Consider the following 15,935-nt stretch of genomic DNA (forward strand, 5'->3'; position numbering starts at 1 on the left):
GGGTATATATCCCCCAAAGATAAACTTAAAATAACCCTTTTTACTCTAAACTTTCTAAATTTGGATTCATCAGGACTTAGTGCTGCGGAAAGACATATGTATCCGAAAAATGTACATAAGCCTAAGGTACTTTGGAAAGATATTCTAACAGGGCAATGGAAAGGTCCCGACCCAGTTATTGTCTGGAGTCGGGGTTCCGTTTGTGTTTTTCCACAGGGAGAACAGCAGCCGATTTGGATTCCAGAGAGATTAACTAAAGCAATTTCTACAGAAAAAGAAGATGATTTGACTGAAATCCATAACAGCTGATATCCAGAGCTCCAGCTTGGCTATTCTTACATCTGCAACAGTGATTAACCAGGGTGCTTTTTTCAATATCTATTTTATTATTGCATTTTTTCCACATCATAAAGTTCTATTTTATTTTTGAGCTCATACAAACCTAGGTTCATGTTTTTCTGATCAGTTTTATTTTTTGACTGGAGTTTTTAAACATTGCAATGGAGATTTCACCTAGGTAAAGCTACAAGGCCTTTATTGTCTTATGTGTTGTATGTTATGTGTGCACACTTCTGTTTTGTGTTGTATGTCTGTATGTGTGTATGTCCATATTTCATATATGAGGAGCGCTCATGAAAAAATGGATCCGAATTTTTTTTTATTCACGTGATTTAAATGGTTTAATTTAATTTAGGTAAACAGCTGTTAAGGATTGTTTTTAAAGGAGGTTAACAGATCTGTTTGTTTACTTTCACCTTTCCTTTTCATTATATTTAATAATTCTGTTCAGGATAATGTCTCTTTAGCGTCATTGCCAGAATTCCCATCTCCATCCCAGTGCCGGTGAAGACTAAGATAAAACCAAACTACAGCTTCTATGATAGCTATCACAGTAAACTGTATAAACTGATGCATCAATGAATATAACTCAACAAGTAATGCTCAATCAAGGACTTGATTTACTTTGGGAGGAAATGGACATATTGATAGACTACTCCGATTTGAACTGCCTGCAGAACTTGCCTGGACTATATATCAGTTGTATGCACTGTGAACTATCGTCTGGTGCAGCGAATTATGGTACTGCTGGCATATCTTTGCTGATGGTGTCACCAGTGATGCAATTTCCTTGCCAGTGCACCCCATGTTAATTGTGGTAATGCTGGCATATCTTTGCTGATGGTGTCACCATTGACGCAATTTTTCCAAGCCATCAATTGGCTTGGTGTCGTGGCATTTCTGTATTCTCCTCCCTTCTACTAGTGATGATCTAAAACTTGGGGGCCAACAGAGGTGAGGCAAAGAACCTCACCCCCCCACTGGCACCAAGGCTAAATTTGGGGGCCAAGAGAGGTGAGGCAAGAACTTCACCCCCCCCACTGGTGCATAGGCCTATCCACAAGTATGGCTGAATGCTGGACCGGTAGTCAGTGACGGGTTGATCTGATTGCAGTGGTATCAACCTAAGACAGGAGGCTGATGCCTAGAGGTCAGTTTTCCCATGACGGGTAAGAACCATATATTGAATTGGACAACCTACCAGGCACGGTCCTTAAGCCACATTGCTTGTTGTTTAATTAATCAGAAGGGGGGAGATGCTGAGGGCCATTGCCAAGTAGGAATGACACATCGAAATTTCCTTGCCAGCGTACCCCATGTTAAATGGACTTGCCTTGGAAATTCGCTGTGACATTGCATGTGTGTTTGAGAAAGGTGACCCTGCTCAAGGACGAGGGTGGATCCAGGATTAGGGTGTATCCTGCAGGTTTGAGGAAGTATCCTGCTCCTTGGGTTTAGGGCGTTCCCGGTTTAAGACAAGTTTAAGTCTTTCCCAGTTTAAGACAATATGGGTTTTAGGGAAGTTCGAGGTTGAGGATTATTGCTGCTGGGAATAGGGCATTCCTGCTGCCTGAGTTCCCGTTGAGTTCTCGTGAGATTCAGAAAGTATTTGGAAAAAAGCCTCGTGGAGTAGGTGAATTGGGCGGCAGCAGAACTGGGATTTCCCCAGAACGTGTGTAGAGGCTGGTGTGAGTTCGGGAATAAAGAATTGCTGTTTGAATCTACAAAGCTGTGAGTGGCTCGTGATCTTGTGCCCAGCCAAGACTGCGGCACCTCAGCCTGCTGAGTGGCTGAGATTACAGGTATCTGCTACCACCACACCCTGCTTCTTTTCTTCCCTTTTTTTTTTTTGTGCTGGACAGTGCACCCAGGGACTGGTACATGCTAGGCTAGCACTTACCACTGAGCTATATCTTCAGCCCCTGCTGGATTTTCTAATGGAAATAAGTTGGACAGCCTACCTCTCATTTCAGTTATCACAGGGTGGGATGAGGAAACCCTTAGCCTGGATCTGGGAGTTTATCCTGAAGGCATGGAGCATAGGTTTTAGACAGAGGTATGGTCAGATGCTCCTGTCTTGGTATTGCAGAAAACTTTGGACAGGAAGATACTGGAAGTAAGGAGATCAAAAAGGAGACCCTTGTCATAGTCCTGGGGAGAACTTTCTGTTTCATTTGTGTATTCATTCTTCCATTCAAAAACTATAAAGTATATGCTAAACCGTCTACATATATCAATTCATTTAAACTGTATAAAAACCCTATGACAGGACTGGAGTTGTGGCTCAGAGGTAGAGCGCTCACCTAGCATGTGTGAGGCACTAGGTTCAATCCTAAGCACCACATAAAAATAAAATAAAGATAGCGTGTCCACCTATAACTAAATAAATAAATATTTTGTAAAAAAAAAAACCCTATGAGGTACGCATTATTATTAGTAGTAGTATTTTATATACAAGACATTGAAGGCCAGGGAGAAGCAAGCTCAAGGTTAACAGGTAGTAAGTGGCACAGAGAATAAGTAGTGCAATGGACAGAAAGATGGGCTATGCCTGGTATATTTGAGGCAGAGCAAAATCAGCATGCCTTTATAGTGAGTAAACAACAGAGTGATAGTATATTAGATGAGAAAGTAAATGAGTTCAGATTATGCAGGGCTTTGGCATTAACAATTAGACATTTCTTCAAGTCTATACCGTAGGCCTGAAGAGAGCCAGAGTTTGAGCTGAAGTCTGGCTTTACACAGGTCACCTAAAACCAGTATTCAAGTATCTGCCATTTTATTATACATTCTTTACCATCTCTTTGAAATCCTTCAAGGAATCAATTACTTAATGATAGAGAGTATGAAATAAGGGGTGGTGGGGTCTTCAGGGTGAGTGAGGAGGAGTTCCACAGGGTAACTGTGGAGCATCTATGGAGTGAATAATAGGTTGCCTGTAGGGAGATTTGTAGGGGGAATGAAGGGACTCTGTGTGAAAGGCAGTCTGTATAGTAAGCGACAGGTGTTTTGGGGGTGATTAAGGCATCTGTTGGTGACCAATGGGTTATATACCATGAATGGTGGAGAACTGCAAGTTGACAGATGGAATGATAGGTAAGGTGAGTGATAAGAGGTCTGTGGGATCAGTGATGGAACCTGGGGGTGGTCTATGATATGAGGCATGGGTTCTGTGAGATGAGTTAGAGGGCCAGGGATGGTGGCTCATATATGTAATCCCAGTGGCTCAGGAGGCTGAGGCAGGAGGATCACAACTTCCAAGCCAGCCTCAGCACTAATGAGGCCCTAAGCAACTTAGTGAGACCCTGTTTTGAAAATAAACAGGGCGTGGGATGTGGCTCAGTGATAAAGTTCCCCTGGTTTCAATCCTTGATACCCCTCCTAAAATGATGAGTTATGAGGAGTCTATAGGGTTAGTTATAAGGGATCTATAGAACAAGTGATTGGTGTATCTGTGATGTCAGTGATAGGGTTGGTAGGGTGAGTGATAGGGTTTTATGGGATAAGTTATGTGGTTTTCAGGGTGAGTATAGGAGACTTTGGGGATGAGTAGTAGGATTTAGTGGGGTGAATGATATGGGACTATGGTTGAGTGATGTGTCTAGGGTAAGTGATAGGGTGAGTGATAGTGTATGAATGATGGAGGTCTGTGGGGTCAGTTGTAGGGTATGTGGTGTAGATGATCGGCAGAGTGTCTGTGGGATGATTTATCAGAGTCAAAAAGGCTGAATAGAGAGGGGGGCGTGTGGTGTGAGCATTGGCAACCCTGTGAGGTGTGGGATGTGGCACCCATGAGTTCTGGGGGGGGGGGTCAGTGATAATGAATTTGTGAACTTAATTGTGTATCCCTGAAAGAAAATTCTTATGTTGAAACCCCACCCTCTAAAGTGGAAGATATTTGAGATAGAATCTTTAAGAAGTTAATTAAAGTTAAATGAGACCATAATGGCAGTGGTCTTTTTTCTTTTTCCATTTAAAATATATTGTTGCTCTGGTGCAATGGTACATGCCTATAATCCCAGCAACTTGGGAGGCTGAGGCAAGAGGATCATAAGTTGGAGGCCAGCCTCAGCAATTTAGGCCCTAAGCAACATGGTGATACCCTGTCTCAAAATAAAAAAAAATAAAAATGGCTGGGGATGTAACACAGTGACAAAATGTCCCTGAGTTCAATCCCCAGTACCTAGAAAAATAAATAAAATTTCTAGGGGTGGAGATGTAGCTCAGTGGTAGAGTGGTGGCCTAGCATATGTGAGGCCCTGGGTTTGATCCCCAGCATCACAACAAATAAAATAAATCAAATAAAGTTGGAATTCATGTAAAAACTTCATTTTAAAAAATAAATGACCTAGGCATGTAATCTCAGTGACTCAGGAGACTGAGGTAGGAGAATGGCAAATTTAAGGCCAGCCTTAGCAACTTAGCAAGGCCCTAAGCAACAAGCAACATAGTGAATGTAGCTCAGTGGTAAAGTACCCCTGGGTTCAATTTCTAGTACCAAAAAATAAAATTAAATAAGTAAATTTCTGTTGTTTAAGCCATCTGGTCTGTGGCATTTTTATTATGGCAACCCTAGCAAATTAATATATATTTTGATACTGGGAAGTGGGGTGCTAATGTAATATATAGAAATGTAACTTTGGAACTGGGTGATGGGTAGAGGCTGGAAGAGTTAATTTTTTTTGTAGTTATAAATGGACAGACTGTCTTTATTTTATTTGTTATGTGGTACTAAGGATCAAACTCAGTGCCTCATACATGCTAGGCAAATGCTCTGTCACTGAGCCACATCCCCACCTCTGAGGCTGGAACAGTTTTTGAGGTATATGTTAGAAAAAGCCTTGATTGTGCCACGTATGATGGTACATACCTATGATCCCAGCTGCTCTGCAGGCTGAGACTCTGCAGGAGTCTGCAAGTTCAGGAATGAACTACAGGAGGATTGCAAGTTCAAGGCTAGTCTAAGAAACTTAGTGATAACCCTGTTTTAAAACAAAAAATAAAAAGAGGACCTGGTATGGTGGCAGTGGTGCTCAACTGTAATCCCAGTGACTTGGGATGCTGAGGCAAGAGGATGGCAAGTTTGAGACCGCCCTCAGCAATTTAGTGAGGCCCTAAATAACTCAGCAAGACCCTGCTTCAAAATAAAAAGGGTTGGGATATGGCTCAGTGGTAAAGCACCTGGGTTAAATCCCCAGCACTTCCCCACCCCAGAAAAAGAAATGAAGAATCTAGAATTCAATCATTCCACTATATGTGGATATAGCAAGAAGGTGCTATCTAGAGGAAGTGGGCCCTCGACAGAAACAGAATGTATCTGTGCTAGCCTCAAGAACTGTGATAAATAGCTGGGCATGGTGTCACACCCCTGTAATCCCAGTGGCACAGGAGGCTGAGGCAGGAGGATCTTGAGTTCAAAGCCAGCCTCAGCAAAAGTGAGGCCCTAAGCATTTCAGTGAGACCTTATCTCTAATAAAATACAAAATAGGGCTGGGGATGTAGCTCAGTGGTAGAACTCCCATGAGTTCAGTTGCTAGTACAGAAAAAAAGAAAGAAAGGGAGAAAAGGAAGTATTAGGAAGGAAAGAACAAAAATGTGAAGATTCATAAAATTCTTAGCCTGTCCAATATTACAAAATCAAAAAGTGTTCTGGAGGGCTAGGGTTTAGCCCAGTGGAAGAGCACTGCCTAGCATGTGCAAGGCACTGGGTTCAATTCTCAGCAACATAAAATAAATAAAATAAAGGCCCATCACCAACTAAAAAATATTTTTTTTAAATGTGTTCTGGAGGGCTGGGGATATAGCTTAGTTGGTAGAGTGCTTGCCTTGCATGCACAGGCCCTGGGTTCAATCCCCAGCACCACCACCACAACAACAAAAAAAAGTGTTCTGTAGAGAACAGTATGGATGTGGCAGGAAAATTATTCCATAAAGAAATCATGAGTGTGCTGCCCTGATCTAATCTGCTGTCTCAGCAGAAGTCAGGAATACAGGTGGGGCAATACCAGTGGAAACACTCAGGTAGCTTGGGACTAAAGGGAATAGAGATGGGATAAAATGAAGGAAGGCTGTCTACCTTCTGAGATTCTACAGAACAAAACAATAGAACTTTCTGGCTATAAATATATTTTAACTTTCAAAAAAAGGAAGAGTCACCCTAATGGTACTGCCATGCCCTCCTCAATTCTGGAGGGCAGGGCCACGAGTTTTAGTTGTAGTGCATGAGGTAGAGAAGGCAACAATGCTGCTCTAGTTGGCCCAGAAGGTGTTGACCCGACCCTGGTGGGCCAGGGGACAGAGTATCCAGCCAAAGAGGATTACTCTTAGGCCTTAAAATGTAATGGAATTTGCCCTGTTAGGTTTTAGATTTACTTGGGACCTGTGATCTCATTATTCTTACCAATTTCTTCTTTTGGGAATGGGAATATCTCTCTTATACCTGTCCCAACACTTCATTTTGGAAACAGCAAACTGATCTGGTTTCACAGGTTCTCAGCTAGAGAATTTTTGCCTTAGGATGAATCGTACCTCTCACCCATGCTTGATTTAGATGATATTTAGGTAAGAGTTGGGATTCAAAGTGAATGCAGGGGTTAGGGGTGTAGCTCCGTGGCAGAACACTTGCCTAGCATGTGCAAAGCCCTGGGTTCCATTCCCAGCAACCCCCCCCTCAAAAAAAAAGTCAATGCCAGAATGGGCAAAGAGTTTTGGGCTGCTGGGATATGGGTGAATATAATTTATATGCAAGAAGGACATGAATTTGGGGGAGAACAGAGAGCAGAATGTTATAGACTGAATCATGTCCTCCCCAAATCTATATGCTGAAGCTCTGAACTCCTGTACCTCAGAATGTGACTGTATTTGGAGATAAGGCCTTTATTTTAGATGAGGCTGTTAGGGTGGCTAATCCAATCTGACTAGTTCCTAAGACGAAGTTTGGACACACATATACACACAGACACCAGGAGCTTGGGTACACAGAGAAAAGACCACGTTGGGACACAGTGAGAAATCAGCCACCTGCAAGCCAAGAAGAGATCTTAGAAGAAATCAACCCTATGGACACTGTGACTAGCTCCGGAACTGAGAAAATAAATTTCTGTTGTTTAAGCCATGCAGTCTGTGGCATTCTGGTATGGCACTTCAAGCTGACTAACAGAAGGGCCTATGGAGTCTGTGATAGGGTCTATGGGGTGAGTGATGGGGTGGTCTTAATGCAGGAGTCCAGGTGGTGAGTTATGGGGTCGTTAGGGTAAATGATGGGATCATGTGAGATCAGTACTGGGAGTTTGTGAAGTCAGAGATGATGATGGGGGGTCTGCAGATGAGTGAGTGAAGAAGAGATTAATCACAAGGCATTTCTAGGGTTAGTAATTAAAGATCTCTCAGTATTCAAGCTATGATATTTTATTTTCTGATTTTAAAAATTGCCACCATCATGGCTTATGTCTTGTTCCTTGCCTTATGTCTTGTTCCCAATGGCTCCTGGCAGTAGTGCTATACAATCCCTATCTTTCTCATATCTGACCCTTTTTGTGGCCACCCATCAGTCTGAGTGTCACAAATCAATAAGCTTTGGCCCCTCCAACCTGTGGGAGCAGGATTGGACTCTTCTGGCAGGAACACATCATCAGTCAGTGTTCCAGGCCAGTCCACTGCTTGTTAGTTCTGCTTGCTCTTGGCTTTTGTGCCTTTGCTGTCCAGTGTTCTCTGGGCACGAGTGAGCTGCTTCACAGAATCCAGCATGAAGATTGCAGGTAGCACTAGCCACAGGGCATTCATGAAGACGAAGTAAAACCAGAAATAGAGTGGGTGGCCGAATTCCCCATGCTGAAATCCATCACGGTACTCTGTCAGGAAGTATAGTACATCCCCATAGAGCTGGCCTGTGGGAGGCAGGAGGGGAAAGGATCAACCCTTGTGAGGAAGAGGAGGCTAACCCAGACTCTCTTTCAAGGCATTTCCCAAGTCATCCTTCAAGGTTTCAGATCTTAGGATCCTAAACTCAGAGAGCTAAGAATTCTGAAATCATAGAACTAAAAATTTCAGAAATCCAAAAATGAGAATTCTACACATCAGAGCATTTAGAAGACTTTGGCAGCTCTGGGGATTGAACCCAGAGGTACTCTACCACTGAGCTACATCACCAGCCTTTTTAAAGTATCATTTTGAGACAGGGTCTGGCTAAGTTGTCCAGGCTAGCCTCAAATTTGTGATCCTCCTGTCTCAGCCTCCCAAGAAGCTGGGATTATAGGCATGTGCCATTGTACCCAGCTAGCACTGAGAATTTCTGAACTCAGGAGGGCTCATATGTCCAGAATTGAAGGAAGTTCAAAATCCAAGACAGCCTAGATTCCAGGGCTAAAGGGAACCCCTATATCCAGAACTAAAGAAAGTTAACAATTTAAGAATACAAGAAGACTAGCTGGGTACAGTGGTGCACACCATAATCCTAATGGCTTGGGAGGCTGAGGCAGGAGGGTTGTGAGTTCAACTCAGCCAGGCCCTAAGCAACTCAGTGAAATCTTGTCTCTAAATAAACTACAAAAAAGGGCTGGGGATATAGCTCAGTGGTTAACTGCCCGTGGGTTAAATCCACAGTACCAAAAAATATAAGAAGAATGAGTCTTCGGGCTAGGATTGTGGCTCAGTGGTAGAGCGCTTGCTTAGCATGCATGAAGCACTGGGTTCAATCCTCAGCACCACATAAATGTAAAATAAAGATATTGGGCCCACCTAAAACTAAAAAATAAATATTAAAAAAAAGAAGACTGAGTCTCAGATAAGGGAACTCAGAATCCTTGTCCTAGAGGATCCAGGAGCTTCTTGAAAGCATAGAACATTACATATAACTTTCATAGGAGACTCTGTGATGAAGGAAGAAGAGAAATTGAGATGCAAGATCAGAGAGGGGCATGGCTGTTTTAGTACTTTAGGGAGTTGGTCACTCAGGCTGATGTGCCTCTGGATGGACACAATCAAGAGAGATACTACCCAGAGGGCTATACCTGTGTCTGTGGATTCCCCCATCAATCCCTCTCGTGCCCAGTGCCTCACCCACAGAGACCAAGAACTGTAGAACAAAGCGGAGGGGTTGCTGGCGGAGAAAGGCAATCACCACCCATAGGCTGAGTGGTCCCCACAGGCAAGCTGTGATGGTTTCCATACAGATAGTGAAGTTGTCATTACTGCAAGAGAAAGGATGGAGGGACACTGGAATTAGTATGCTGTGTGCACTGGGCACCCTATTAAAGCTGACTTACCACCACCCCAAACCTATGCAGGGCTCCATTGACCCACAAACACTTACATGATGTATCGGCTGTCTCCCTTGGAATACTCTTTCCCTGAAGAAAAGAAAAACACACATGAAGAATTAAGGAAGAAAAGGAACTTTCCTTTGTGAGAACTGGGGCCCCTGTAAGTTAGCAGACTTCATAACCTCTCCATGCCTCAGTTTCTTCATCTGTGAAATGGGGTAGCAGTTTGGATTCTAAAGTTTAATAATGTGTGTCTTCTCCATCATGTACAACCATAAGAAGGGGAAGTGATACTCCATGTATGTATAACATGTCAAAATATATTCTAGTCATGTATATCTAAAAAGAACAAATGAAACATTTAAAAAAAGAATGTGTGTGACACAGAACAGTGTTGCTGTGACTGCTTGATACTCAAGAAGTGTTTGGACAGACTTGGCAGGTGCATGCCTGTATTGCCAGCTGTTAGGAAAGCTGAAGCAGGAAGATCACAAGTTGAAGGCCACTCTGGGGTAAATTTGCAAGACCCTGTCTCGAAATTTTAAAAAACAAAATAAATGAAAGGTAGCTCTGAGTTGTAATAGCATCCTGGGTTCAATCCCTACTACTGAGGGAAAAAAAAGCATTTGTGGCATAAAAGGAGGCAGATATAGATAGATGATCGAGTGAATGGGGTGGGGGGTATAGTTCATTGATAGAGCACTTGCTCAGCATGAACAAGACCCTGGGTTCAATCCCCAGCACTGCCAAAAGAAAAAGGGATGATGGAGTGAATGAAATATTTCATGATAGTGTGCAAGAGAGAGCATATATGCAGGTGAACAGATGAGTGAATGAAAGAATGAACAGAGAATAAGAAAAATATCACTTGGGCTAGAGCTGTGGCTCATAGTAGATGTTTACCTAGCATGTGCAAGGCCCTGGGTTCCATCCCCAGCATGGAGAAGAGAAAAAATTAAAAAAAAAAAACCCAAACCCAGAACCGCCCAAGGTAAAAGTAGGCAGGAAACCTAAACAGTTCTTCACAAAAGAGAATTTCCAAGTGGCCAATAAACATGAAAAGAGCTCAAACTTTTTTGTTTGTTTATAGTAATGGAGAATAAACCCAGGGGTGCTCTACCTCTGAACTACATTCCTGGCTCTTTTAATCCATTTGTTTTTGATGGGGATCAAACCCAGGGCTGCTTAACCACTGAGTTACATCCGAGCCTTTTTTTTTTTTTTTTTTTTTTTTTTTTTTTTTTTTTTTTTAGTACAGGTGCTTAACCACTGAGCCATATCTCCAGACCTTTTTTATATTTTATTTAGAGACAGGGTCTTGCTGAGTTGCCTAGGGCCTTGATACGTTGCTGAGGCTGGCTTTGAATTCAAAATCCTTTGGCCTCAGCCTCCAGAGCTGCAGGGATTATAGGCATATGCTACTGTGCCCGGCTTCCCCAACTCTTTTTATTTTTTGAGACAGGGTCTTACTAAATTGCTGAGGCTGACTTTGAACTTGTGATCCTCCTGCCTCAATCTCCTGAATCCCTGGGACTACAGGTGTGTGCCACAGTGCTCAGATAAAAGTTTCTCAAACTTTCATTAGTCATTAAGGAAAAGCAAATTAAAATCATGAGTTATCATTCACATTCACTAGAATGACTAAAATTTAGGAAATATCTGACAATACCAAATGTTGGTGAGGATATGGAAGAACTAGAATTGTCCTATTTTGCTGGTGGGAATGTAACATGGTACAATCATTTTTTTTTCTTGGTACCAGGAATTGAACTCAGGAGCACTGAAACACTGAGTCACATCCCCAGCCATTTTCTATATTTTATTTAGAGACAGGGTCTCACTGAGTTACTTAGGACCTTCCTAAGTTACTGAGGCTGGCTTTGAACTCATGATCCTCCTGCCTCAGCCTCCTAAACTGCTGGGATTACAGGCATGTGCCATTGTGCTGGCTAGGTGCAACCATTTTTTAAAACAGTTTAGTAGTAGTTGTTGTTGTTTTCAGTGCTGGGGATGGAACCCAGGGCTTCAGATATGCTAGGCAAGCATTCTACCATTTAGCTGCAAAACCAGCCCCAGGTAGTTTTTCATAAAGTTATATGCACACCTACCATAAGACCCAGCCATTCTACTTCTACATCTTTACTCAGAGAAATAAAAGAGGCTTAGTCAACACAAAGACACATATTAGAATGTTCATAGCAGCTTTATTCATGAGACCGGAAAGAAATATTGTCGAGACAGTAGAAGATTAGAGGGAAATGCACTGTATTGATTGTACATATCAAATAAATTTATTACATCTATGCTTTGAAAGCTCTTTATAAACAGGGCACAGTGGCACATGCCTATAATTCCAGCAGCTTGAGAGGCTGAGGCAGGTGGATTGTGAGTTCAAAGCCAGCCTCAGCAAAAGCGAGGTGTTATGCAACTTAGTGAGATCCTGTCTCTAAATAAAATACAAAATAGGGCTGGGGATGTGGCTCAGTGGCCGAGTACCCTGAGTTCAATCCCCGGTACCCCCCAAAAAAAATAAAGGAAAGAAAAAAGAAAAAGCTCTTTATGATAAGGAGTGACCTCAATTTATTTTATTTATTTGTTTTTGGTACTAGGCATTGAACACAGTGGTACTTAAACACTGAGCCATATCCCCAGCCCTTTTTATTTTTTTTTATTTTGAGACAGGTTCTCATTAAGTTGCCTAGGGCCTTGCTAAATTGCTGAGGCTGGCCTCAAACTTGAGATCTTCCTGCCTTAGCCTCCTGAGACCCTGGGATTATAGGCAATTACAGGCATGAGCCACCATCCTGGCTAGGATTGACCTCATTTGAAAAAGCAAAGTTCAATGGGGCACAGTGGTGCATATCTGGAAACCCAGTGACTTGGAGACTGAGGCAAGAGGATCACAAGTTCAAGGCCAGCCTGGGCAACTTAGTGAGACCTTGTCTTTTTTTATATTTTCTTAAGTTGTTGATAGACCTTTGTTTATTTATTTATTATTTATTTATATGTGGTGCTGAGAATCAAACTCATTGCCTCACACATGCCAGGCAAGTGTGCTACTCCTGAGCCCCAGACCCAGCCCTCTTTACAAAAAAAAATCTTTATTTTTATATTTATGTGGTGCTGAGGATCGAACACAGTGCCTCATGCTTACTAGGCGAGTGCTCTACCACTGAGCCACAACTCCAACCCGAGGACCCTGTCTTTAAGTAAAATAAAAAATAAAATGGGCTAGAGATATTGCTCAGTGGTAGAATACCTCTGGGTTCAATCCTCAGTATCACACACAAACACACACACACAAAATCAAAGTTCAGAAGTATATATAGCTTGTTTCCATTTACTTAAAAAGGGAAAAAATAAATATAATAACAATAACAAAAATAATAGTAAATAACTGCCACTGTTCTAAATCTCTTACATATATTTAAGTAACTACTATTATCCCCCTTTTACAACTGAGCAAACTGAGGCCTATATATAAATAAACTCAAGAATTTGTCTCTGTGTATGCTGGGGATTTAATCCAGGGCCTTGAGCATACTAAAGTTCTCTCTCTCTCTCTCTCTCTCTCCCTCCCTCCCTCCCTCCCTCCCTCCTGCTGAGCTACATCCCTAGTCCCAGAAACAATTACTAATAGCACCTAAGAGATTTGGGAGATTCTTGGTGGAGAGAAGGCAGATTTTCACTGCATACTTATTTAAATGGCTTTGTTTCTTGATCCATGCAAATATATGTGGGGCACAAAATTTTATAAACTTTTCAAATAAATTAATTGAAGAATTTGTAAGCCAATCCCTGCCCAGGAAGTTCCCTCCCATAACATAAGAATTCAGGACTCACAGAGTTGAGACAAGAAGACTTGATCTCCAAGAAGGACCTCGTGGTAGAGAACGAACCAGCCCTCAATCACCAGATGAATGAATGCACACACTGCAAACCAGCACAAGGACAGTCGCCGCCAAGTCCCCAGTGGGACAACTGCAGCACGACCTGACAACAGCCATGTGGTCACAACTACGACCCCAGAGACGGAGAATAGGCCAGCCAGGATATGCCAGGTGAGGAGGTCATTAGGCACAAAGTTGTCCAGCCTCAGGTGCCGAGGCCAATATGGGTGCAAGGGGCCTGCGTTGGTGGCCATGTCTCTGTGGGCTGACAGTCACGTGTGGACTAACAGGAAGGAGAAAAAAGGAACAGAATAACCTGGGCAAATAAAAAGCAAAGTGAGATAATTAAATTAAATCCAAATACTTTATTACTACAAGAAATGTAAATGGACTGAATTGACCAGTTAATGGACTGACTGTAAAACTGGATTATAAATAATCTAATTTTAGAGATAGACAATAATGGAATTGTATACTGTTTAAGAACATGACTATAATAAGGCCACAGAAAGACTGAAAGTCCTTCAAGCCCTCTGGGAGCTGCAGTAATTGGAAACAAGTCTCTGGTTTAGCTCTCAGGGGTCACAATCTTGTTAAGGACACACAGAAACAAGGCCCTCACTGGTCCCAGCCCTCACTGGTCACAGTCTAGAGGAGGTGACAGGTACCAGGTCTGGTCCCAGCCCTCAGGGGTCACAATTTGGTGTGGGACACACAGGAACCACTTCTGATCCCAGTCCTCATTGGTTATAGTCTGGTAGGTGAGTTCAGTCACCAAGACAGACCCCAGAAGTCAGAGCTAACACTATTTTCTTTTTTTTTTAGTGCCAGGGTTTGAACCCAGGTGTGGGTTAACCACTGAGCCACATTCCCAGTCCTTTCTCTATCTTTTTTTTTTTTTTTTTTTTTTTTGAGACAGGGTCTCATTAAATTGCTGAAGCTGGCCTCGAACTTGCAATCCTCCTTTATCAGCCTCCTGAGTCGCTGGGATTACAGGCATGCAGCACTGCAACCCACAGGGCAGTGGCAAGATACAGGAACCAGGCCAGTGTTTACACTACTGAATGGAAAGGTATTCCCTCCCGCCAGAGGGAAGGAAACCGCCGGCGAAGCATTTAAAGCCCACCATTCAAAAGCTACAGCCGGCTGGCAAGAGTATATTATGCTGCCAACCTGCACGCGACTAGGAAGGGCTGGGATCTCCCGGGCAACGCTAACGAGGAAAAGGGGAGTCAAACACAGAGACCACCAATCAGAACCAGAACCCTCGAGTCCAACAACCCAACGAGAAGGCGGGTCTTCCGTCGTCCGGACAACCGCGGGGAGCATGGGGTCCCGCGCAGGCGCAAGGGTGGGGGATAAGAGGCCCGCGAGGCTGGCGGAGGGCGGGCCATCAGGTGGTGTAGAGCTAGGGGATGGAGTGGAGAGTCGGGCGAGAGCACTCACCGAAGCCGCGCGGTCGCAGCAGCCAACAGCCGTTTCCCACAGGCTCCCGAGCTCGCTAGGCTGACTTTCGCTAGAAAACGTCCCTAGTTCGGGCCCATCCCCTCACGGTTCCCCCGCCTAAAGAAGCAGGCCAATGGAGAAGCGGGAAAGGTGCCTCCCAACCAATAGGAAATCTCCGTGTGCTGCAGGTCCCATCCTCACGCGTGGTGCCATTTTCGCTGTTGGCTGAGACCAAGTCAGGAGTGGGGTGGAGGCGGGGACTGTCAAAGGTTGGTGGGCGTTTCCGACCGGTAACCAATCTGCAACGATTCTTGGTTTCAATTTCCCCGACCCCTCAGCAATCGCAGCGGAGATAGACATACATGCTCCACGTTTGCTGGAGAGACATCGTTTTCTTGCCTTCTCTGTTTTTATAGACAACCAATCCGTTCCCAGACCAACCTTCAATGCAAGGAAACTATAATATGACAGGCAGGTCACATCATGCACACTGCAAAACCCTTGCCCTCCACCGGCCCTGGACTTTTGCTCTCATAACTCCATAGTCCTAATAGCAGCAGGTGATCCTCATCTCTCCCGACTTCAAGTCAGAAGAACCAATCAGAATCCAGGCCTCTCGGTCCTGCTGGCCAATTGGCATGGAGACCCTCAACTGAGCCAATTCTAAAAAGCCAACCAGAATGAAATGACGCTAAACCTGGACACCCAAACAGAGCTCCCAGTCACAATTCAGACTCACCCAATTAGAACCCCCAACCTTCAGATCTAGGGACCAATAAGCGTCATGCGTTCCTTCCCGTCTGTCCCAGAACAACCAATCAGAACAGGGATCCCTGTTTTCTGGCCAATTAGTATCAGACTTCCCCTACGTTCTGCTATAAAATCTGAATCCACTCCACTCAAGTCAAGCAGGACCAGGACACTGCCATCCTTGGACCCATCACCAACAATCATAAATTAACTATGAACTGCTCCCTCTACATGGTTTTCAGTTTCTAAA

General features: G+C 43.5%; 1 protein-coding gene across 3 annotated transcripts; it reads right to left on the reverse strand.

The window, feature by feature from the left end:
* Window positions 1-7,515: 7,515 nt before the first annotated feature.
* On the reverse strand, window positions 7,516-15,872 carry EBP (EBP cholestenol delta-isomerase). Of its 3 annotated transcripts, none has more exons than XM_081277170.1 (5): window positions 14,936-15,872; window positions 13,443-13,772; window positions 9,650-9,686; window positions 9,397-9,527; window positions 7,516-8,225 (listed from the first exon to the last, which is right to left on the reverse strand). In XM_081277170.1, exons 2-5 carry the CDS (start codon window positions 13,741-13,743, stop codon window positions 8,002-8,004), a joined length of 693 nt encoding a protein of 230 aa, XP_081133296.1. In that variant the 5' UTR covers window positions 13,744-13,772; window positions 14,936-15,872; the 3' UTR covers window positions 7,516-8,001. The 3 variants fall into 3 exon arrangements, with proteins under 3 accessions (XP_081133296.1, XP_081133295.1, XP_081133297.1); XM_081277169.1 differs by having other exon boundaries at window positions 7,518-8,225; window positions 13,443-13,805; XM_081277171.1 differs by having other exon boundaries at window positions 8,031-8,225; window positions 9,348-9,527; window positions 13,443-13,805.
* Window positions 15,873-15,935: the final 63 nt, after the last annotated feature.

The sequence above is a fragment of the Spermophilus citellus genome (assembly GCF_964194105.1).
Source record: "Spermophilus citellus genome assembly, chromosome: X".
Taxonomy (NCBI): Eukaryota; Metazoa; Chordata; class Mammalia; order Rodentia; family Sciuridae; genus Spermophilus; species Spermophilus citellus.